Source organism: Mauremys mutica, chromosome 22, assembly GCF_020497125.1.
Source record: "Mauremys mutica isolate MM-2020 ecotype Southern chromosome 22, ASM2049712v1, whole genome shotgun sequence".
NCBI classification, from domain to species: domain Eukaryota; kingdom Metazoa; phylum Chordata; order Testudines; family Geoemydidae; genus Mauremys; species Mauremys mutica.
Window position 1 is genome coordinate 16,530,890 of NC_059093.1, and position 24,668 is coordinate 16,555,557.

At 45.5% G+C, this 24,668-nt stretch overlaps 1 protein-coding gene across 1 annotated transcript; it reads left to right on the forward strand.

Annotated features, from left to right (window-relative positions):
- On the forward strand, window positions 1–24,569 carry STT3A (STT3 oligosaccharyltransferase complex catalytic subunit A). Its single transcript, XM_044997194.1, has 19 exons — window positions 1–68; window positions 3,317–3,399; window positions 3,869–3,994; window positions 4,354–4,414; window positions 5,496–5,617; window positions 7,040–7,185; window positions 8,668–8,758; window positions 10,130–10,236; window positions 12,383–12,547; window positions 13,492–13,672; window positions 14,428–14,583; window positions 15,786–15,877; window positions 16,793–16,948; window positions 17,270–17,458; window positions 19,915–20,031; window positions 20,269–20,371; window positions 21,637–21,825; window positions 22,597–22,712; window positions 24,287–24,569. The coding sequence occupies exons 3-19, from the start codon at window positions 3,907–3,909 to the stop codon at window positions 24,323–24,325; spliced, it is 2,118 nt and encodes a 705-aa protein (XP_044853129.1). The 5' UTR covers window positions 1–68; window positions 3,317–3,399; window positions 3,869–3,906; the 3' UTR covers window positions 24,326–24,569.
- The last annotated feature ends 99 nt before the right edge of the window (window positions 24,570–24,668 follow it).

Consider the following 24,668-nt stretch of genomic DNA (forward strand, 5'->3'; position numbering starts at 1 on the left):
CGGCAGGCAGGGGTGGGTGCGCGCAGCGGCTGGATGGCTGAGGGAGCGGGGCGGAGAGCAGCGCCCAGGTGAGGGGCTGAGGGCCCGGGCCGGCCTGCGGGGCACGAGCGCGCGCGTTGTCGGGCTGCGAGGGGGGGCAGCCGGGGGGGGGGGTGACAGCGGGGCGGGGGGGCTGGGGGAGGGGCCGGCTTGTTCCCACTCCCTCCGTCCGGCATCTCCCCTGCGCCGAGTCCTGCCCCCCCCCGCCCCCCCCGCACACACCCGCCTCGCTCCCGCCTTGGCCACCAGGCCTCGGCGCCCATGGGCGCTCCGGGACCGCTGCCCGCCGGGCTGACCCCCGCGGGTGCCTCCTTGGTCCGCCTGTACCCGCCGCTTGTCTCCCGCTCTGAGCGTCGGGCCAGGGGCGCTCTGGGGCCGGGCTTGCTTCGGTTTGTACAGCGCCGAGCACGAGGGGATCCCGGTCCATTGCCGGGGCTCCTCCGCACGCCTGCCACGCTAGAACCAATAACGGGGGAGGGTGCGTGGGAATGGCCGAGGGATAGCAGCCAAGTGGAACAGCTGAGTATGGGTGTAGCGCTGAACACGCCGAGGCCACGTATCTTTTGTGGCAGCCAGTTCCGTAGTCTAGGGCAGTGGTTCTCAAACCTTCTTTTTTTTTTTGCCGCCCACTTGAAAATTGCTGAGGGTCTTGGCGGAGCACTTAATGATCTTTCCAAATGTTGCTTGTACTGTTAGCTAACTATTGTAAAGCACTTTGGATTAAAGTGCTATATTAAAAAAATCTTAATGTTTTCTGTTCTGCAAGTAAAAGCACACCACTCGTATTTTAATATCAGTAGTCTTAGCTTTCTAATGCAATGGATGTGCCCTCTCTCCCCTGCTGCAGCAGCCCCCCGAGCTGGAGCTGGGAAGGAGGGCCGTCTTTCCACAGTCCTGGAGCCGGGCAACATCGCCTCTTTCTCTGGCTGCCACAGCCCTGCACATCCCAAGTTCTCCCCACCCTCTCTTCTCAACCCACTGTCCCCTTCCAAAGCCATCATCTCACCTTACATGTGTGTCTTCTCCAGGGTCCAGGCACCTAATTAGTGGAGCCATGTCTGCGCAGCTCTACTAATTAGATGGGTGGCCTTCATTCTCTTGTGTGTGGCCACCCAGGCACTCATCTTAGAGGGAACTATCTGCAGACCACCTGAATGGAGCTTGTGGTCCATGGACCACAGTTTGAGAACTTCTGGTCTAGGGTCAGCTCTCATGAAATTTCTGTCTCGTGCACTCAGGAGCCTTCCCCTGCAGTATGATAGTTGCATAGTCCCAGTGACAGGTAGCTATTGTGAGAGGTCATGCTCAAGGGCCGGGGGTACCAAGGGCCGGTTCCAGGGAGGGCTATTGAGCTAGAGACTTTGAACTGAACTGTTCAGTGGTGAGAAGTGCAGAGTGTGGAGACCTCTGATGAGTGACTTAGGATGCTAAGCTGATGGGCTGCTGTATTTTGTACCATCTGAAGCTTTTTCAGGGGAATATGAATTGCAATAATTTCCTCAATATGAGTTGCAATAATCAAACCCCCAAGGCCATGAATGACATTTATTATATTGATCACCACAAGGAGCTCTGTATCTGATAGAAGTACAATCACCTGGCCAGTCATAGATGGAAGTGGGCACTTTTTTTACATCATGATCATTTGGGTAGCCAGTGCCATGGAGGATTTTAAAACGGACCCCAAGGTTACTGACTGACCTGCCCTCATTAGTAGGGGGAGTTGTAGAGGAGCCAAATTCCTTGAAGGACTTTCCCACATCCTATAAGCATCACCTTCATTTTGCCTGAGTTCAGCTCTAGGGAGATGCTCTTCATCCAGATGCTGATTTTGACTGGACATTGAGAGAGCTGGGAGATAGTGCTGTGTACATTAAACGTAAAGAAGATGCAAAGCTGGGCATCATCTGTGTTTGGTTGGCACTTCCACCTGTGTTAGCTCTTTAGCTCCCCGCAAAGGCATCATAGAGCTGTTGAATAATGTGGGGCAGAAGATTGAGTCTTTGGGGACTGCAGGAGAGGGAACAGTTGCCTGTAATGATGCACTGTTCAATCGGAGAGGAAGGAGAGGATGTGTTGTCTTGGTTCCAGATGTCTGGGTGGTCTTGGTGGTATCAGTTCCACAGTTGTTCCCTTTTGCTTATTCCTCTTACTGAGGGCAGTTACTGTACAGGAACTGCAGGTTGCCCCATCCTGATGGCAAAACCATGGCTGGACAATGTTCCCTAGACTTAGTAGAGCGACCTATAAGGCAGACTGACTGTCTGGATTCCAGATAGTGACACACAGAGTAAATCTGTCGGCAGCAACTCCAGCACCATATCCTTTGTTACCCTGAAGTTCCTGGGGCTGCTGCCAAGCTCAGAGCTGGATTATCTGTTATCTAGAAAGTCTCCAAAGCCAGTGCCAGATTCTCTTGCCCTAACACGCCATGGGCATTTGCATTCTGTTACCTTTGAGTAGAATAACAATGGTCTTTCTGTGTCCCCTGAAATTGGGAAACTATTAAAAATGTAGCATCAGTGATACGGTCTTGGATAATATTTTTGGGCAAGTATGTAACTTTTCTGATAGGCAAAGTAGATGTGGAAGTGTTTCTGAATGTATCTTTATTTTATTTGACAAATCCTAAGATTGTCAAGTCTGGTCTCTCTGGCTTAATTTAAAGGCTCATTGGGTGTCTCAGACATATGGACATGGAGCTTTCTTTGTCCTTGACGTGTTAGAGACTCTAAATCAATAACAAACAGAACTTATTTCCCAACTGTATTTGTTAAAGAGTTGTCAACAAAATCAAAGAGTCTTATGTATTCTGAATTAAAATCCCGTCTCTTTTTTAATCAAGTTTCACTTCCCTCTTGTCTGATATCAGTCCTATTGGTTTTGTGTTTATAGCGCCTCTGGGCTTGTCAGGATTAGAAAAGAAGTTTCACTGGTTCAACCAGATTGAATCAATTTAAAATCAAACTGGTGCAGTTTTACTACCCTATCCTATCCTGGTCCACAGGAGAAAAGTCCTGAATTTCTAGTGTAAACAAATCGGGGGGTGGAGGGGAGGAGATCCTGTCAGGCTTTCTTCGTGTATCAAATGGGAGTAAAAAAGAGCACAAACTCTGTGTCCTGTTTTGTTTGGGATTTCTTTGGCCTTTGCAGGTCACATTAAAAGATGAAGGGAGGGTTTTAGGCCAGGGAATGCTTTTGAAGTGTTACTTTTTGAAGTATTACTTACTGCTAATTGCTTATATAAGTTTACATTTACATGGCACTTTACACACAGAGAAACAGACACATCCTCTGCCCCAAAGAACTTACAGTCTAACGCAAGACAAACACAAGACAAGACTGAGGACAACTGATCAGGTGAGGCGGTTATTGGTGAGGAGGGATTGCTTGAAGAGCTGTGTTTAAAGATGAATTTGAAGGGGGAAAAGGATATCTGGCAGGTGAGGGCAGGGAGAGTGTCCCAGCCCTAGGGGGAGTATAGTAGAAGGCATGAAGCTAAAAGTGAAAGGAAGTGAAGAATGGCAAAGTAAGGGGAGAGGGACTGAGATCTAAGCAGGGCTGAAATTAGTGAGAAATTTGAATCGGATTCCACAAGAGACTGAAAGCCAGTGAAAGTATCCAGAGGGGGTGACATGGTCAGAAAGACAGGAGGGGAGATTGCCTTTTGGGGCAGAAATGGAGAGCTTTGTGGCATGGGAATATTGAGCTGTTAATTCCTTATTTAGAGAGCTTCTGAATAAGCTTTGTAACTGGAATCCAAAATGCTGCTCTTGGGCTGCGGGCTGCCTTGCTCTTGGCTCATCCCTTCTATCCTGTTCCCTTTCAGGTGTTCAAGCGTCATCCATCACAGCCTTTGATGTGAAAATGACCAAGTTAGGGTTTCTCCGCCTGTCCTATGAAAAACAGGACACGCTGCTCAAGCTTCTCATCCTGTCGATGGCAGCTGTGCTATGTAAGTCTGAGCCTTGATAATTCAACTATGAACATCCTCAAAAGGCAACTTCCAGAATGTTGCTAGCTCAGCTCCATGTTCTGCATTTCTTAGGGTAACGGAACTCAGCTACTTTTAAAATAGCTTTAAAAAAATCTTTCCATTCTTTTTAAAACATTGAAAATAACATCTCCCCTTCCCAACTCCCTCAAGGGGTCAGTTTGAGCCAGTCCTGGATATCAGGCCAAACGCACCTTCTCTGATGACGCCACTTTTCACAAGTTTTAAGCTTTCATCTAACAAAGATATTGAGCTAAATCTAGTTTCCCTTGCTGTGTGAATGCTGTTCATTGACTCTCCCTTCTGCCTGTGTATTGCAGCTTTCTCCACTAGACTCTTCTCTGTGTTAAGATTTGAAAGTGTCATCCATGAATTTGACCCGTAAGTATCCTCCTTGTGTCTTGTGGGCTCCAGTCAGTCTTTTTCCTTGTGAGAATGCAGAGATGGTGCTGTGTTTGTCAGGGTCACATTACTCTTCATGCATGAGGGTGCTGAGCAAATTGCTCTGCGCTAAAGATGGGGGATTGAAAACATATCTTTCATCACAGGCCTTTAGATTCCCCTCCCCCAAAAGCTGGCACTCCCCCTGTTGCCGGTGATTCTTGCTGGAGTGTGGAGCTGACTTAGATGGAGTTGACTTGAACAGGTTCCCTGGTAGCTTTGGTATCATTATGTTGCTGCCAGTGGCTGCCCTCTGGACCTGGTGGGGATCAATGCAGGACCCCCCCAAAAGTAAAAGTACAATAAAATACACTTAGGTAGCAAAGCTCTGAGTGCCCCTTGCAGGTTTGAGCTCTTATTGATTAATCTACTGGAATTTGCGGTCACCTTTGAAACCAGTAGAAGTACCCAAGATGCCCAAGGGGAGGTGGATAGGGCACCTTCGCTACAGAGGTGCAGGGTGGTTTAGTGAAGCTGGAATAAAGTATTGAACAGTTTTGTGACATGCTTGCTGGGAGGATGGGGGATCAGATTGGCTCTGCAAGCGGTCTCTTCTGGCCCTGCTTTTACTGAGGCTGTCCCAGTAAAAACACAATACAGCTATCTTGCAAAATGTTAGACAGCCCAGATATGCAAAGATCTGAGCTGCATTCTTTCTCTCTTCAGAAAATATATTGCCAACTGTTGTAGCTTTGTATTCGGTATCTTTAGTCATAAATATCTACATCTGGAGAGTGATGCAGCTGATCACATTGATACCTGCTAAAACTCAGAATGCATAGTAAAGAAATGTCCAGAGCTCCTTGTATCTAATACTCTGTGCTTTTGCACATGAATCCCCTCAGGATTTTATTTCAAGACTGTATACTGCTGAGCACTTGGGCTGGCACACACGTGTCATAAGTGGTGACACTTTCTCGTGCATTGATTAGTTAAAGGCTGAGATTGGAACCTGAGGAGCAGTAAACAGCATTTCCCATGTCCATGCTGCAGACACACTCAACATCTCATGATATTGCAGGTATTTTAACTACCGCACGACCCGCTTCCTGGCAGAGGAGGGCTTCTATAAATTCCACAACTGGTTTGACGACAGAGCCTGGTACCCCTTGGGGAGGATCATTGGTGGAACCATTTACCCAGGTAAAGCCAGGGTGTTTCTTTTTCACTAAACCGCACTTTAAAGTACAAGAAGTTCAGATGGTGCAGATTCCAAGCCCTTATCTTGGTTCAAGAGATTTATCCCTTAATCTTCCCTCTCCTGTTCCCTAGCTCAGAGATTTTTGTGGCAGGGCAATCAAACTTGATTTCTCTCTCTCACTTTACATCAGTGTCATGAAACATTAGACTTGTTCTTACTGGTTGCATAGCTGAAATGGTACCTAAGAAGTAATTTTGGATAAACAAATTGACTAGTAATATGATAGCCCTGGGCTAGCATCTGATTGTGGTAGTTCAAATAATCCTTGCTGGGACTTAGGGATTCTTCATCTAAGGGCTAGTCTACACTTACCTGCCGGGTCGACGCGGTGAGTTTGACTTCTCGGAGTTCGAACTATCGCGTCTAATCTAGACGCGATAGTTCGAACTCCCCGCGCGCTCCGGTCGACTCCGGTACTCCACCACTGCAAACGGCGGTGGCGGAGTCGACCTTGGAGCCGCGGACTTCGATCCCGCGGTGTCTGGACGGGTAAGTAGTTCGAACTAGGGTACTTCGAGTTCAGCTACGCTATTCACGTAGCTGAACTTGCATACCCTAGTTCGACCCCCGCCCTTAGTGTAGACCTGCCCTAAGATAATGTGAGTGGAGCTGCACATGCCTGTGTCTTTCCTTTTCCCCCACACCCTCTTCTCTTGGTTTGGGTTTTGGACAGTAGTTGGCTGGCGTGAATTATACTGTTGATTGTATTTGCACTGTGGTACCTGATTAATACAGAGGTGGAATTCTCTGAGCTCACACATGATCTGGGCCTTCATAATTCTAATACAGCCCTGAGATAACAGACTCCACTTAAATGTAGTCCAGTTTTGTCCTGCAGGGTTGCACATTGCTGCAGGTTCTCCAAAGGTAGAACATAGTTCAAAGCTGCTGTCTGGTTTACTCAAGGCCAGCTGGGGGAGGAAGTCTGCACTTCATCCCATGCTCAGAGCCCAGTTAAGACAGATGCCAGATGTCTTTTTAAAGGGTCTGGAGTATTTTGATGGCTGTCTCTTTAAATCTGACCAATATCCTCTTGGATCAGAGGCACTGGCCAGACATCCCCTGTTTTATATCCTCTCCCCACCAAACCCCTAATTTTAGGAAGGTTTGGGGGTCCCTGAGACCTTCAGATAATACAGTGTTAAGGGCACTATAAGTACCTAGATGTTCATAATGTACGTAAGGAATTAGTTTAAATGCTTTAATTTGATAGTGTCCCTCTAAGCTCTCTTTACCACAGCTAAATTATCCCTTTCTCATCTTAAAACAGCATCTCAGTTGCCTTCTGTGCTAAATGAAGTATAGCTCATGTATTGCTGGTGAATCAATGACCCCTTGCTAACAAGTTTGTGTCTGTCACTCAGGTTTGATGATCACATCAGCAGCGATTTATCATGTTCTGCACTTCTTCCACATTACCATTGACATCCGAAATGTTTGTGTATTCCTGGCTCCCCTCTTCTCTTCCTTCACCACCATAGTAACTTATCACCTCACCAAAGAACTCAAGGTAAAGAGTAGATCTGTGCATAGCTGCTGAGTTTTGTAGCTTTCAGCAGGGGGCATGAGATTTGCTGTCTGTTGTACCCGTATGACAGAGCAGAAGCACTGAGAATTGCGGGGAGAGCTGAGATTATGGTCCTTAATACTTCTGTTACTTTGTTGTCTATTGATTATTTGCTGTTCGAGAGCCAGATTCATCAGGTAGTTCAGTTTATTCATCTGGCCATGAAAATCCCCCAAACTATTTGTGAGGCCTGTATATTCTTGACTGGGCTTTTTATTGACTCCTACCCAATGGGATCTTTTCCATGCGCTATTTCATTTTGCACTGACCTCTGAGTGCTTGGCCCTGACTGGCTTTGATGGGGAGGCCAGCAGGATCGCAACCATGTTGGGGTCTTATAGACTAGGAAGAAATAGCAGCTCTCCCATTCCGTCACGTTTAGGGCCTGTGTCTCATGTGTTGCTCTGTGAGTGCTACAACTCCCACTGTGCCTGGGACTTGGTAAATGGCAATAGCTAGCTTAGGTTTCCAGCTTGCATCCTGTTTCCTTGCTCCTTGTTATGTTAAATATTATAGGGAGAATGGGAGTAGGAGGGGTTGGGACTTAAATGTATTGCCTCAGCTTGACCCAAAGGCAGATTTCTGAGTTGAGTCAAGATCTCTACTTGTTTGAGGCATCTGGGCCACAGGTTATTTTGTGCCCTTTAAAATTGTCTGCTGCCCGGAGATGCCTTTCGAATGACCTGCAAGGCTTGTAATTGCACAGCAGTGTGTGTCCAGAGCCACCGCCCTGTCATGTTCACCTGCACGAGCAATGCAGTTCGGTCCCAAGAGCCTGGTTTTTATTCCCCCCCCAGAGCTGCTTTGCACAGTGATAGTGCAAAGTCATTCATGTTTGCTTACTTCTGCCCGCTGGCTTTTAAAAAGGTGTTTGAGCTGGAGAGGGTGACCTTGGCATTGGAGCTTGGGCTACTGCCCATCTCTTCCACTTCCCAAACATCCTTCCTCATTCAGTCTCAGATGTTTGTGTTCCCCATGCCAGCCAGCCCAACTGGGAGTTTCAACCTTACTGTCAGCATTTTGTAGCTGTACTGAGGGTAGTTTCGGGATCCTGTTTATATGCAGCTCTGTGAATTCCTTCTGCCAGGGTGGTACATGCAGTAATCAGGTTTGACTCTCTGGTCTGTGTTTCAGTCTCTGTACTGATCCCCCTCTAACAGACAAGAACCCCTCTTATGGGCCCCAAAGGGGATCCTCCTCCAGCTCTCCTCAGCTGAAGGCAGGCTCTGACACAGGTCTCAAAGGGAGACGGGTATGGCGAATCTTCTCTAGGGCCCCTGGGGCTGGGAGAAGTGATTATTTTACCCAGTCACTAAGCAGGAACTCTGCCTTGGATTAGTTTGCTTTTGACAGCCATGCTTGTTTGTAAATCTCTCTAAAGACTGAAGTTGAATCTCTTTCCCTTTGACCATATGTGGTTCCTAGGATGCAGGGGCAGGTCTCCTAGCTGCTGCCATGATTGCCGTGGTGCCTGGTTACATCTCTCGTTCTGTGGCTGGCTCCTATGACAACGAAGGTGAGATCAGTTGGACTCCAAAATGGGGTTCTGTAGAGACCGAAGGTAACCCCTAAAGAACCACTATGTGCTGAAAACTGACTGTAAAAATAGCTTAGTGAGATTCCTCCTGTATTTGCTCCCAGAGACACACAACCGGGTCGTTCCTAATCAATAAAGATTCACCAGACAAAATCTTCACTGCATTGAGATGTGGCTTTTCTCCTGCCCATCCAGCATGTTTTGCCCATCCGGTTGAGGCAGCTGACCTCTCAGGACAGAAAGCATCGTCTCTTTTGTACAGAAATGAGCATGCTAATTATACTCTAATAAGAATATCATCCATTTCAAGTCACCAAGTGATTCTACCAGCTCCATAAACTCTACTACTCTTGCTGTGTTTCTTCTTCCCCTTACCTCACTGCCAGGAACAACAATTCTGCAACTGAGATGGAGACAAGTTTGCTCTTGTTTAGCTAAAACAGAATAGAATCCAGCTTGCTCTTCTGTAGCTGTATTGGTACTGCTGGGGTTGCCAAGAATCATCTTGTCAGTAAAGTTAGCAGATGTGACTTGGAGAGGCACCAGAAGCAAATGTGTAGAGTCAGAAGGGACTGTTTTTACCTTTTAAAAACCTTTAACAGCACTTTAAATTGTAATTTATTTACATTTAAATTCACATATGGGGTAAAGTATCAGAGGGGTAGCCGTGTTAGTCTGGATCTGTAAAAGCAGCAAAGAGTCCTGTGGCACCTTATAGACTAACAGAAGTTTTGGAGCATGAGCTTTCGTGGGTGAATACCCACTTCGTCGGGTAGATGTTTCTTCCAGGGTCCCAAGGCAACATATGCAGTGACATGTTAAGTTGTCCCTGTAGCAGCCAGTAATTTTGTAGGCCTCTACTCCTTGGGATAAGGATTTCTGGCGTTCCCTCTGTGAAGGGTGCACCCAGCTTGTAATATGTCGAAATCTAGGTAGGCGCTGCCACTGCACATGAGGTTCCCAAACCAGTGGGGGTTGTCAGGAGCTGGACTGCATGTGGTGTGCCCTGGTCACATTTCTGAACTTTGAGGGAAGGACATTTTGACATAGGGCATAACTTTCATAGGAGATCACATTGCCAGTGATGCAATGGCTATTACTACCGCGAGGAAAACTTGTCTCCTTGGACAACAGGGTGGACCTAGGGTCAGGTTTACCAAGGTTTTTAGATGCAGATGTTGTCTAGTGAGATTTACAAAAGCGCTTAAGCAAGTTGGGCACCTAATCCCCATTGAATTAAAGGGCTTGTCCTTTTTGCCATGGTGAGGTTGTCCTGGGCCCTTCAGGGCAGATGTTTGTTTTTGTGTCCATAGGCTTTCCAGGCTGATTTCTGTACATTATTTTGCTCAGGTATTGCAATATTCTGTATGTTGCTAACTTACTACATGTGGATCAAAGCAGTGAAGACTGGCTCCATCTACTGGGCAGCCATGTGTGCCCTTGCCTACTTCTATATGGTAAGTATCTGTTTCTGCTCATAATATTGAGGAATCTCCAACAATCCAGTGACCACTTCAGATGTGGGAGTTGACCAGAAGTAACCAAAATACAGCCTGGGTGTCAAATGTGTCCTGCAGCTGTCTTTGTCTCTGTTTCAGCATGTAGTCTTCCATCCTATGTTCCTTGGTGATTCCTATATGCAGGGTGTATCCTCCCTGCGGCGCGCCTGGGTATTGAAATTGAGGATGGCTGCATTTTGTATCATTTTATGCCAGTTACATGTGTCTGCCTAGTTCCCACCAGATTGCTAATGGGGCCTATGGTTGAGAGCCCTTGAATTGATTCCCTGCTGATTGAGCTTTATTAACCATTGAATCTTTTTATTATAGGGGGTGCTGTTGCAGTGTCCAGGTGTCAAAGGCCTTGTCCTCACTAGGAGAAAAGGTGTCTTTTTAACACATTAGCTGATCAGAGTAAAGCCTAGGGTTTCCGCTGACAGACTGACATGTTAAAACTACAACTTGCCTTGCCTACACTAGGATTTTAACCTGTGTTGGCCTTCACCTCTTTTCCTAGTGTAGACACAGTCAAAGCAAATAGTAAGCAGAGCTGCCTAGCATGCTGTCTGGTGTCCCAGGACTCCAGAGCAGCCCAGCAGAGAGACTCTGTTAGCAACTCCAGTGTAAAGAAAATTTATCTGAAGTGTAAAAAACTAGAATTTGATTTCAAAGCCAGTAGGACATGTTTTTCCCCCTCCCATGGAACATTCATCCTGATCTGTTGAAAAGAAGTGAGGGGAAAAGCTTTCACTCCTCCTGTTTCCTGTGTAGTGGGTTTCATTTTGTCCAGTGATCTAAGCCTGTCTGGATGCTGTCATTAAGACCCAGTGGACGCTGTATATTCTCAGATGCTATCTTCTGTCGCTTTCTCTTTGTGGCTTTTTTGATTGGAGCAAGCAATGCTCCATTCAGCTTTTATGAATACTGTATCAGATTAACTGCTAATGATTCTCAGTGTTGCATGCCATATTGTTTGTGCATAGTGGTAGCATTGGAGAGTATGGGTAAGCATAACCTAAGACTATATTCATAATACAGCAGATAATGCATGATCTGAGATGAGCCATCCTGAAATTTTTCCATGTGACTACAAAAATAATTGGATTTCTCCTTCTTTGAGTACATTTTCCTGTCAGGTCAGTGCTGGAGAGCTCATTTAAACTAGCAGAGAAAAGGCAGATGTTTAAAGAGGAGTCACTTGTTTAAAAGGAAAGATGTGTGGAATTGGGGCAGCACCATGACCCTTACATGTTCTCTTCCCTCTAGTGGGATGTGCTAAATGTACAAACAACAGTAATGTTTGCCCAAACCTGCTGAGAAAAACAGTGAACTAAGTGTTAGAAAAGCCAAAGAGGGGCGTTAACTCTGCATTGTTTGAAGCCATCACAAGAAGGCTGCTATATATGGACAATGTTCATTCTGAAGCACGTTTTGAATTGGTAACTGTTTGAAAACCACTGGGGTGTGATCATGAGTCCCACATGTGTGGCATCGGCTATTATGAGAAATTCCAGTTTTCACTTGGGTTTTGATGGGAATTTGTTTCCTTTTAAAGGGAATTTTGAAAGTATTAGTTTGCTTAAGAATCAGATCACTCCTGAGTGAAAATGATCCTTTTTTTGAGCAAAAGCCCATGATACTTTGTGGGTATGTTGTAAGATTGGACCAGTTATCCTATGTGGGTAGCTGTAGTCTGTCTTACACAAACTATGAGCATACCACGCATTTCTGTGAAGTTGGCAAGCATGGTCCTGTGTTGGATAGAGTTTGGATGCCCTGTAGTGAAAGATGCACAGCTCAGCTTAGATTGTCTTCCTTAATATATTTTACTTAAATATTGATGGTATTTGATCTGCTGCATGTTTGTTGCTTCCCTGAGTGTGCCGTCTTTCGTCCACTCTGCAGTTACTGTCCCGGTCGCATTAGCCACGATTTTTATAAAAGGGAGAATGGCTTTTCCGCATTGTAGTACTCTGGGCCCAGTTGTCTCCCTGTGAAAAGGAGTAAGAGAATGAGAGATGGCCTGTAGAATATTAACCTCTTTTCCATCCCCACAGTGCAACTCGTTCTGAGCATAGAATTGTTCTTTTCTCTTCTTACCCAGGTGTCCTCGTGGGGTGGCTACGTGTTTCTGATTAATCTGATCCCCCTGCATGTCCTTGTGCTGATGCTGACAGGACGCTTCTCCCACAGGATCTATGTAGCCTACTGCACAGTGTACTGCTTAGGAACCATCTTGTCTATGCAGATTTCCTTTGTTGGCTTCCAGGTAAGTGAAGCAAATGAAACAATGAGATGGAGTATGTATGGTCTACCGGTTAGAGCAGGGGAACTACAGGTTGATGTTTGAGTTTTGTTCCTGGCTTTGCCACTAACTTACTGTGTAACCTTAGGGGAGATGCTTTACCTCTCTGTCTCTCAGTTCATCTGTAACAGAGAGATAAGACTGAATTTCCTCCCAGAAGTGTGCAGGGCTTCATGAACTTTGGTAAAGCTCTTTGCACAGTTCCTCACAGGGCTGCAGACTGTTATCAGTGCTAGCAAATACCCTGACCTGCTGTGTTTTGGATATTTTAAGTTGTTATAAAATCCATTATTATAAAATAGCTATAAGTTCCAAATCACTTGGGTTTGCCTGTTCTTAAAACCACTTGGTCTTCATGGACTTGCTCAATTACATTGTGATTAAGGTAATTGTTTCTTATTACGGGTTATACTAGTCCTAGTACTAATTATGGAAAGTGGGGTTGTCCAGTGGGGGATGGATTCTGCTTCCAGCTCTGCCATACTGACTTTCTGGGGCCTTGGGCAAGTCATTTAATCTCGCTATGCCTCTGTTTCCAGCTCTGTGAAATGGGGAGAATGCTGCTTTACAGCTTCTGTAAAATGTTACAGGAGACTTTATCTGAGCCACTGCCATATGCTAAATATTACGGTATCAGTTCAGGTCTGCTTCTTTGTTTTAACAAATTCCTGGGGAGAGAGTATATGGAAAAAGGGATTGGTATGATCAGGGCTCTCGTGGCTTCTGGATTTAATTTTCCGTGTGGCTTCCTCAGAGCTTTAATTTGTGTAAAAAAGTGACTCCTCCTGGCACCCTCTGCAGAGAGGGGAAGGCTTCATGTGACTCAGTGAGAAAGTTGCTGGAGAGCACGTTGAAATGTCTCTGTTGTCGTTCTCCTCCGCATCTGATCCCGTTCTTTCTCCTCACAGCCTGTCCTGTCATCTGAGCACATGGCTGCCTTAGGGGTCTTTGGCCTGTGTCAGATCCATGCCTTTGTGGATTACCTGCGCAGCAAGCTGAACCCCCAGCAATTTGAAATTCTCTTCAGAAGCGTGATCTCCCTGGTTGGATTTGTTCTTCTCACGATAGGAGCCGTGCTGATGCTGACAGGTAGATTAAGATATGTGATAAAGGCTGGGCTCGTGGTAGTGACGGAACACATGAATTTTCTGCTTCACTTCCCTGGTATTGCTTTGAAAAGTGGCCTAATGGTTAATTTCAATTCATTCCTTTAATGAAACAGGAAAGAACCCTTATCTTGGCTGAAAAATTCTACTAGCTTTTATACCAAATTCTGCATGCAAAGTGTAGCTCTACTCTGAAATGTAGAAATAGCTCCTTCTTCCTCAAACCTGATCCCCTGTGTGTATGTTCAGAGTCGTCGTCATCTTACGTTATTCACTAAAAGCATGTTTAGTATTTTTGTTAGCCCAGCAGAGCTAGCACAACTCCTGGAGCTGGACTGTATTCTGGTTCATGCATCATCAACAGAACAGTTAACTAATCTCCAGTGGTAGAGTCTGTGTGGTTGGTGATAGAGTTAGAAAGGACTCTCGGATCCCACACTGAGTTTGCTGAGCTTGGAATCTGAACAGATCTGATGTGGAGTCAAGGAGAGACTATTAAAAAGGGCATGGTGGAGCTCCATGCTGAGAGTGCCTTTCAGAGGAGGGCTGCACTTTACAGCTATTTTAAAACCTAGCAATTGAGGAGTAATACATTCAATATATTAATAGTGTTGCATGTGATCAATATTTGTGAGATAAAATTACAGCTCTATGTATCCTCCTCTGTAGAAGTACTTTTTGGTGTAAACTGACTCGTGACTCCAGTACATAAATGTGGATTTCTCTCCTCTCTGCCAGGGAAAATCTCGCCTTGGACTGGCCGTTTCTACTCTCTGCTGGATCCTTCCTATGCAAAGAATAACATTCCCATCATTGCTTCAGTCTCTGAGCACCAGCCCACCACTTGGTCCTCCTATTACTTTGACCTGCAGCTTCTTGTTTTCATGTTCCCAGGTGAGTTCAGTGCATTTATTTATGGAATATGCTCTCAAACCAATCATCTTCAGATGAAGAAAAAAGTTGCTGCAGAAATTCTAATGACAGGACCCTGCCCACACCAGTTGGGCAAAAGCCCTAGAATGGAGGAGTTTTTTATACCAAAAGCTAAAAACCTTGTCCTGCAGAAGATCAGTAGGTTTATTGCAATGTACACCTGGTTAGGACTATATTTTAGAGCCATTTAAAAGCTTTAGCTAGTGCACCATGGAGCTGCCCCCGACTTAGCATTGTGGTTCTTAGTACATCCACTCTGAAACCTGCACTTTTACTTCTGGAAACATTTCAGATTGTTGACCCTATGGCCTGGCCTCTGTGGCTTGGGTCCCAACTGCCAAGAAAGAGCATTGTCTAGCAGACAGAACACGGGAATGGGAGTTAGGACTTCTGGGTTCTGTTGCCATCTCTGCTATTGTGTGACCCTGAGCAAGTCATTCCATTCTATGTAAAATGGGATGATAATGCTTAACTGCCTTGTTAAATACTTTGAGATCTATGGATGGAAAGCTATAGACACAATAGGCTCTGGGTATTATTACCACTGGAGAAACGGCCTATCCCCACCATGAACTGTTGTCACTGCTGAGGTTACCCCAGGGGCCTTTGCCCTCAGTCTTTAGACTTGAGCATTTGGGGTTAATTGGTGCTAATATTTTGAATTACACCCAGATATGAATAAGAAGCCAGTGCAGTCTGCAGAGCATTCGTTAGTGAGGATACTACAGCCTAGTATGCTTCATACACAAAAACCCACTAAATCAGCAGAAGCATTCATTACTGTGCCAATAACATGTCCTGCTCATTGTGTCTTAATGCTGTAGTACACCACATGCTCATGGGTCTCCTTGTTATGCACAATAAGCCCAGCATTTGCTCAGTCTTCTAACCCTCATCCCCATACTGACAGACTAATTCATCGCAAGACAGCCTTACAGTACCTGACCAGCACTGCCCCATCCCTGGTGTTAATGCATTGTAGCCTTGCATTCCCCTTGGACAGCCTAATGCTGCATGTAGCTGATTTCATTGTTGGCATCAGGTGATGCATTCTAAAATCAAGTGATTCATAACATTCTGCTTTGGTCCGGCATTTGTTTAATGCAATGCTGGAAGGAAATTGCCAAGCTGGCTACTGACCTGTCTCTCTCCCTCTCTTACAGTTGGTCTGTATTACTGTTTCAGTAATCTGTCGGACGCCCGCATTTTTATCATCATGTACGGCGTGACCAGCATGTATTTCTCTGCAGTCATGGTGAGAGTTGCCGCGTGCTGAGGATTGAATGTGCAAAGTCACGGGATTGACTGTCCTGGGAAAGAAAAAATGGGTAGAAAGAGGAAATGGGTAAAGTGGAGAACTAGGATGGCTCCTAGTCAGTCTGCTATTGACTCACTAGTGGCCTTAGAGTAATTTCTCCTCCCTGTGTCTGAACTTTCTCAATTGTCAAACGGGGCTGACAACCACTTACCCACAGAGGTGGTTGAAAAAGTCATGACATTTTTCTGTTTTTCAATCACACATGGTTGTGAGGTTTTGTTAAGGAATGCAGCCTTGTGAGATTTTTGAAGTGGCAATGAAATATTAGTCTCTCTATTACCATCGCTGTGGGTGAATAGATTTTTGGAAGGGGTTAGTGAATGTTCTTTCTAGTTTTACACAGCTGAGTTGTAAAGCCCATCGAGCTCCCCTGGTGGTAGGCTCTGGGTTTCATTATTAAAGCTGAGTGGCTGATTGTGAGCTAGTAGTTTAGGATTTTGCTGTAGCACATTGTGCCCCAGGTGAGAGTTGACCTCTGTGCATGGAAGCATCCGTTAATTCTTGGTTACAGTACAACACTATTAGAGGTTCTAGAAGTGATGTTAAATTAAGATCCCTCCTGCACATGGCTGGTGGCCATCGCAGAGAAATCCAAAGACCTCATGGAACTAGATCAGGGGGTAACACCAGTGTGTTCACCATAATGACTGCCCACCAGAAAACAGTCTTATGTCCCAGGCTGGGATGGTTATTGTGGAGTATAGAATGGCTGTTTGCCTGTACTGTAAAGCTGTTTGCCTGTACTGCATCGGTGGGGAGGAGTTATATGCACCTACAGTCTGTATTTCATTTCTGTACTCACTGTGCACTTTGCTAGGAGCTCATCGTTTTGTGTCCTGCTGTCTTCAACAGGTGCGTCTCATGCTGGTTCTGGCCCCAGTTATGTGCATTCTGTCCGGCATTGGGGTTTCTCAGGTGCTCTCCACTTACATGAAGAACCTGGATATCAGCCGACCAGACAAGAAAACCAAAAAGCAACAGGACTCTACCTACCCTATTAAAAACGAAGTAGGTTTTTGTGCATGATTATAATCCAGGCTTCAAGGGGAAGCCATGTGGGGACTGATCTGGGGGAAGTGCCCCAAACAATGTAAATAAAGAAGGTGGGGGGAGGAAATTGTCGGGGAGTGACATGGGGATGGTCTGTAGCCCTCCTCTTGAGTAGTGCAGAGAGGATCAGTGGGAGAATCTCTTGTCTAAGGATACACCAATCAGCGCTTGTGATCCCTGCACTTGGGTTGAGCACAGCTCTGTGATATGAGGTTGAGTTCTCTTTCAAAATGCGTGAACCTTCTGACGTGCTTTTGATACTGTCTGTTGCTTCCCTAGGTTGCCAGTGGCATGATCCTGGTCATGGCTTTCTTCTTGATCACCTACACTTTTCATTCGACTTGGGTAACCAGCGAGGCCTACTCCTCCCCCTCCATAGTGTTATCTGCTCGTGGGGGAGATGGCAGTAGGATCATCTTTGATGACTTCAGAGAGGCGTATTACTGGCTGCGTCACAATACGCCAGAGGTAAACTGCCGCAGGAGCTCTGCACAAACAAAGTGATCTTAGGGCTTGGTTTCCGGTTGGGCAGGGAGACTTGAATCCTGACATCTTATAGGCCTATTGCACCTTCTGTCACAGGGGAGACAATGGCAACAATTTGGGCTAAAATGCCAGACTATTTGGCTAAATTAGATTTATTCCTAGTAAGGCTCAAAGAGGAGGCACTGATCAGGTTTATTATTTAAATGCGCTAAATCAAAACTGCAAACGGAATTAAATCTGTTTCTGATGAGCAGGGTTTTATGTTTATTTTCTCTACTGCTGTACCTGTCCACAGTGCACAACTGGGAGTCTGGACCCCGGGTTCTAATTCCCTATGGCATGTGACAGTGGGAGGTCACTTATCCAATATGTGCCTTAACTATTCCATCCGTAAAATGGAGATAATAGTTGCATAGCTCCCTTCTAGGACAGTGAAGAGGCCTAACTAATTGTTGTTTGTAAAGGGCTCTGATAGCCTGGTATGAAAGGCACTACATGAGTGAATATTATTACACGGAGGGTACGCATGGTGTTACATTTTTAACCCATCCCTAGGTCCCAAGCTTCCTGGCAGGGGCCACAAGGCCCTATTTACAAGGTACTAATATGCAGCACGACGGCATCCCACGCTAATGGAAAACTGGGGAAATGTAAGTTAGCTGCTTTTAGAGTGTATCTGTACAGGAAGGACCCTGATGGAATACCCTCCATCACTTGCAGAATGACTTGCTTTTACATTAAGTTCTTGGGGAAGTGAAGGTTCTTTGCCATGCTGTCTGTTGCACATCAGCTGGTTTGTTTTCTGTAGAGTTACTCTACTGTTCACGAGCGCTGGGCTGCTGGCCTAGACTTGTGGGAAGCAGACAGCTTTGACACATTTGTTTCGTTTGTGGGAGGTTATGAAAGTGTAGGTCAGTCGTTGCTCTAACTAACTTTACCATTATGTCCCTTTGAACTGGCATTGGGGAGTACAGCTCACCTCTGCAGAGGGATTGCCTGTGAGGATGAACCTCAGAGTTCTGAACTCCTTGGGAATGGAGGTTATCCGTAACTCTGAACAAAACGTCATGGTGGTTCTTTCAAAAGTTTACAGCAGAGCATTGACTTAATACAGCTTCGACACTTTACTGTGCAGAAGAAAAATGCTGCTTTTAACCATCTTAACGTAAATGAAACAAGCACAGAAACAGTTTCCTTACGTTGTCAAATCTTTTTTTTTAAACTTGCCCTTGATGTTTTTAGTAGTTTGTTTAACACAGTACTGTATTATATTTGCTTCCCCCCCCCCGCCCTCTCTACTGCTGCCTGATTGCGTGTTTTTGGTTCCACCTGGGGTATGTGGTTGACCAGTCAATTCATAATTGTGGTGTTCTTAAGTCTGAGATTCTACTGCATGTCTCTGTCTTGGCCTCCTGAGACCCAATGTGTCATTTTAAATTTAAAACTGTCCAGTGCTGTGGGTAGTTCTGTCACATGTAACATAGGTTCAGAAATTACCTTGGTCTCTGGAGCAATTGGTTGTATTGCAAGACGGTCAGTCTCCAGAAGGTAACATGTTAGTGACTAATGAATGGAGCAGTTCCTGTGTTGGACCTATCTAGTCATGCAAATCAACCGTTTTAGATGGTTGCAGCATAAGGCAGTTTGATCCTGCCTATGGAGTCTAGAACAAACTGCATCACAACTCCACATTCTAGCGTTATAGTCTGGGTCTTTGCACAGGTGTAACACACTCTAACGTGGTTGTAATACACCTTGGTTCAGTCTGTGAGCAAGAATGCTGTCCACTGACATGGTCAGTTTGGCTGTGTAGATATGCCTTTGGCCACAGATTTCAGACTCAAAGGAAGAGACAAAATGGCAAGGTGGGGGTCCCTCTGGATACATACTGAACTAGAGGTGATCTGTATGTTGAAATGGTTGCAGGGCCTATTGGCAGGCACAGCATCTTTGAGCCTCTTCTCCATTTTAACCAAGCCTTTCTCGGCAGCTTTCAATGAATTCCCTGTTGCAGACTTCCCCTCTGTGTATTTTGTAGCTGGGAAATGAGATAGCAGATGGTTCTTTTCCAGATGTCTTTATTTGCAGAGGTGGCCCAGTTTTCTGCAGAGCTCAGCTGTTTGAGCAAGCTTTTAACGCCTTTCCCACCCCCCCTTGCTTTGTCTCTGAACCTTTGGTATAGGTGGCTCTGTGGCTGCCCAACTTTTTTCCATCAAAAACTAGTTGAACTTCAGTGAACTCTGTAGTGTCCTATAATGTTTATTCCTAAGTGACCCTAGAGCCAAAGGCTCTGGGAACCTGACACAAATGTTTAAGCTTCTCAGGGCAGATCACTCAGGCCTGGGACTGAAGTGTGTTGTAGTGGGAATAGGACCGCGCCCTTTCTGGATGTTGGTTGAAAGCAGGTGACTAATTGGTTCTTTTGTATTTGAATGCAGGATGCAAAGGTCATGTCCTGGTGGGACTATGGGTATCAGATAACAGCCATGGCAAATCGGACGATTCTTGTAGACAACAACACCTGGAATAACACACACATCTCCCGTGTTGGTCAGGTAGGTGCAGTGACTCCTTGAATGCAAGACCTCTCTTCTTAGTGTACCAGAAAAACCTCCATGGATGAAGATTAATTCTTCTTGGGACCTTCAGTGCATAAACTCGCTCTCATTTGAGTGACCCATGCTCTTATTTAATGATGGAGACAATTCCATGATGCAGCTTGTACTCCCATGTGATGGGGTTACTGTGCATTTCATGGCTATTGCTTGACTCTGGCTTTGTTTTTCTCCAAGGCAATGGCATCCACCGAAGAGAAGGCCTATGAGATTATGAGGGAGCTGGATGTCAGTTATGTGCTGGTAATATTTGGAGGCCTCACTGGATATTCCTCAGATGGTAACATATGTCACTCTGAAACCCTTTGCTTACAGCTCTGCTGTGCAAACTCCTGCATGCTAACTCATCCCTCTAGCTCAATTGCCCACACTCCCTTCTTGCATGAATAACCCTTATTTCTGTGCTGTGATGCTCCCATCTCCTGCCTGCACAATGCACAGTAGCAGCTGCTGCACCGTGTGACCACTGAAGAGCTGGCTGGAGCTACTGCAGTGCTGAGTATACTCTGCACAAAGAAAAGGGGAAGGACAGACCTGGCCCCTGGTTACTCTTAAATTGGAAGGGTTTGTTACTGATATTTTTCTTTTATTCTAATGTAAATTAATCCCAACACACAAACTAGAATGGACAGGTAGGCTGGAGGTTCTGCTGGGCTTCTGGACTGGATAATCAGTGTAATCAGTGTAGGGGTGAGCAGGTGCGTGGCAAGGCCGGAAGGCTGGTGAAAGCCTGGATTTGTTTGTACAGAACTGTGTGATCAAAGGGTGTCTAGAGGGCTTGCTAATCGTATCTTCTGAGTCTTCGGGCTGGCTATTAGAGAAACACAAAACCAGTTCTCTGCCAGGAACAAGAACAATCCTACAATTCAATTGTAAGTACCCTCTGGAACTTACAATAGTGCATTATGCAGCAATTTCACACAGAATTTACGTTACCATGAGACTTACTACAGAGGTAGTGATTAAGTGCCTCATGATCACTGATGTGGTGTGCATGTTTGAGGGAAGGATGCAGTTTGGGTAGCAGGTGGAGTATGTGTTCCTGGGCAAAGTCACTTACACTCTCTGCCTTCATTTCCCTGTCAGTAAACTGGAAATAATTCCCTACCTCCCGGTGGGTATTGAAGTTTAATGAGTTCATGTTTACACTTGAGAAGAACTTAGATGGCACCTTTTACTTATTTGCTCACTAAGGCCCTAGCCTGTATGATTAGGGGAGATTATAGAGTTCAAAGTAGCTGTATCTACCTTCAGCTTTCTTCACTCAGATCCACTGATACAGTTTCAGCTTCCAGGAGGTCCAGCTGCTACTGACATTTCTGAATGTAGGGATTGAGGGCACCTGCCTTTCAGCTTTGTGCCTCCAGATGGGCAGTTGTCTCAATAACCACATGCCCTGTGTGTGGTCCTTCACATGGGTCACAGGTGGAGGCCTGAAGTCTGAAAGGTGACCCTACTGAGTGCCATGCTTAGCTGCTTTGACTGCTTGCTTGAAGTACACGTGATGCGTGAAATACTTTGACCTCTCTCTCCTACCTCCTTTAGATATAAACAAGTTTCTGTGGATGGTGCGAATTGGTGGAAGCACAGACACCGGGAAGCACATAAAGGAGCACGATTACTACACACCAACAGGAGAGTTCCGTGTGGATAGGGAAGGTTCCCCTGTGTTGCTCAACTGCCTTATGTACAAGATGTGCTACTATCGCTTCGGGCAGGTCTACACAGAAGCCAGTATGTAGTAATGGTCCTTATGTTGGTATTGCAGGAGAGCATCAGGAATACTATCTAGGTGTTAGAGCAGGGAACATGGGTACCCAGATACTGAGGTTCTGTTCCCAACTCTGACGCTAACTTGCTGTGTGAACTTGAGCAAGTCCTTCCTTTTTCTGTCTACTCTGTAAATGGAGAGGGTGTTGCCCCACCTCCTGAGGGTGAGGAAAGAGGGCTTCTATTGGCAGGGCTGTCATTCCAGCGCCGCACACCAGTGCAAAGTTCTATTTTGGAATATAAAATGCATTGCCAGGCTCTGGGCTTTCTTTGAAGGCATTGGCAGCTCCAAGCCTGCCGTGCTGATGTTGGCACATGACTGCCTTTTCATGAGAACATCTTGATACCTGACACCAAAAAGTTAAGGATGCGTTTGGAAAGGAATGCAAAAAATAACACCTCCCACTTACCTTGTGTCCCTGCTCTGGCTTGCCCGAGGAGGCTTGTACTGCAGCCCTTTAGAACATAAAGAGATGAAAATCCAACTTTAAATAGGGGGCACAGACTTTAAATAGGGGGCACTTTGGAACTCTCAGTATGCTGTACATTCAGAATGGAGTCATCTGGGAAAAGACGAGCCTGGCCTGCTCCATGTTTTGAATGCATTGTCTGCCCACTGGGTTTTGAGAGGTCTTGGGAAAGGATTTTCATTTGGGTTGGAAGGACCTGTATTATTTCTGCCAGAAATGTGGACTCTGAAGCTGTTGGTCATTTTTCCCCATCCCTTCTTTCTAGAGCGCCCCCCAGGTTATGACAGAGTGAGAAACGCTGAGATTGGAAACAAAGACTTTGAACTCGATGTGCTGGAGGAGGCATATACCACAGAGCACTGGCTAGTCCGAATATACAAAGTAAGCAGGCAGCGGGTGCTATCATCCCTCTACAGGGGAGCAGGGGAAAACTGGGACCAGTCTGGGTATCTGGGGTTTGCCTGTGCTGGGATATGACCCTGTCTGACAGCCTTTTTGGAAGTGAGACTTTGGGAATTTTTTTTTTCTTTTAAACAAAGGATGGAGTTCAGCTTTCTAGGCAAGTTTAGGCTACTGATATGAGCTACAAGTCCTGGGAAGCTGCCAGGAATGCCATAGTAATTGGACTGCTAAATTTAGAAAGGAGTTAAGCTTTAAACTTTCCTTTGGGGCTCTTTGTTTCTTTAGTTGGCACTTTCTATATTGTTATACAGGAAATGCCCCATTTTGATTAGGATTCTTGAACATTCCTTGCATGCCCAAACGGGTGTCAGAGAGGATGTATTTTGTCAGCTGTGCTGCAGCGGAATTGGGAGGGGTCGGCCACCAGATGGCCATGAAGGTGAAGCTGCATAGATTAGATCACAGATCTTATTTCTGCTATACTAAAGTAAACAAATAATGAATGCAGAGTGTGGCACAGGTCTTCAGTTCCCCTGTACTGGTGCCATTTGTTTGGTCGTTATATGTGATCACATCATACCTTCCCTAAAACAGCAAATACCGTTTTTGCCCTTTCCATTAAAATACTCAAAGGCAGCATGGGTCCAGTGAGCAGGGCACAAGACTAGGAGTAAGTAGAAGTGGGTTTTATTCCCACTTCTGCCACAGATTTGCTCTTGGACAAGTCTGTTCACCTCTCTGCATCCATTTCTCTGTCTGTAAAATGGGGTTGATGATGATAGTAAGTCCATCAGTGGCTATTAGCCAAGATGGTCAGGGATGCAGCGCCATGCTCTGGGTGTCCCTAAACCTCCAGCTAAGAGGAAATGGGACTGGACAACTGGGGATGGGATCATGCTGAAGCATTTGGCGTCAGCGACTGGATACTGGGCTAGATGGACCATTGGCCTGATCTAGAGGGGTCTTTCTTAGGTTCTTATCTTAGTTACCAAGTGCTGTCAAAATCCACATATGGCTCCTATCACCATGGTACCAAAGCACTATAGAAGTACAAAGTGGTATTCTGTTACACTGTGTTTGAAAGTGGATTATATCTGGATAGTAATATGCAGCCAGCAGTCTAAAGAATTTGGGCTGACCGTTTTATTAAACTTTAAACACTGAAATTTAAAATTATCCTGTGGCTACTTCAGCTAGGAATTGGAACCAATGGAGCATGTGTGTGGAATATAACGTTAGACAAGTGAAATGATCCTAGAAGCCGTTGCTTCACCCCTCGCTTAGTTGGATAGCTTGTGAAAAGGTCGGGAAACAGTATAAGTGAAATGACTTGCCCTTTTGGTGTTTAGAAGTGCATTGAGCTACAGACTGCAAAGTATTTATGAACAGGAGTAAAAAGAATGTAACTTTGAACGTCGAGTTGCCAGTACAAAGTGGACAAATCAGTACTAATTTATGATTTCCCCTAAACATGTGCTGGGATCAATACAGTATAGTAGTTCCCTGTGTTAGTGGAACTATAGAAAGCTGCAAAGATTATTTGTGTCTTGCAGGTAAAGGACTTGGATAATCGTGGATTGTCAAGAACATAAATTTGCCTTCAGCTTTAACGCAAACTGCACTGACCGAGCCTTTGCCTGTGAAGCAGAATTTTTTTTATACAGTTTGTAAGTGCAGAAAGAAGTTGGATTTAACTGCCTGTGAAGTCCCATCCTCATGCATTCAGTCTGTATTCGATGGAATGATTTTTTATAAATATGAACCGGTTACCAAATCAGAAATATTGGCTTTACGGTGGGTTGATTAAAGGGAGAATGAAAAAAAGTTTCTTTTTTTCCCTTTCACTGATGGTGCCAGATGCAGCAATCCAGATGTCCACACTTCCCCTGATAAACAGGAAAGGCATCTTGGCCTCTGTCTATCAACACTCAGCAG

Bases quoted from the DNA above. Each gene is read 5' to 3' on its own strand.
- STT3A (XM_044997194.1), top strand. From the start codon at position 3,907: ATGACCAAGTTAGGGTTTCTCCGCCTGTCCTATGAAAAACAGGACACG. The intron at 14,584-15,785 runs GTGAGTTCAGTG...CCTCTCTTACAG, and splicing joins TCTTGTTTTCATGTTCCCAG to TTGGTCTGTATTACTGTTTC. The intron at 22,713-24,286 runs GTAAGCAGGCAG...TGTGTCTTGCAG, and splicing joins GGCTAGTCCGAATATACAAA to GTAAAGGACTTGGATAATCG.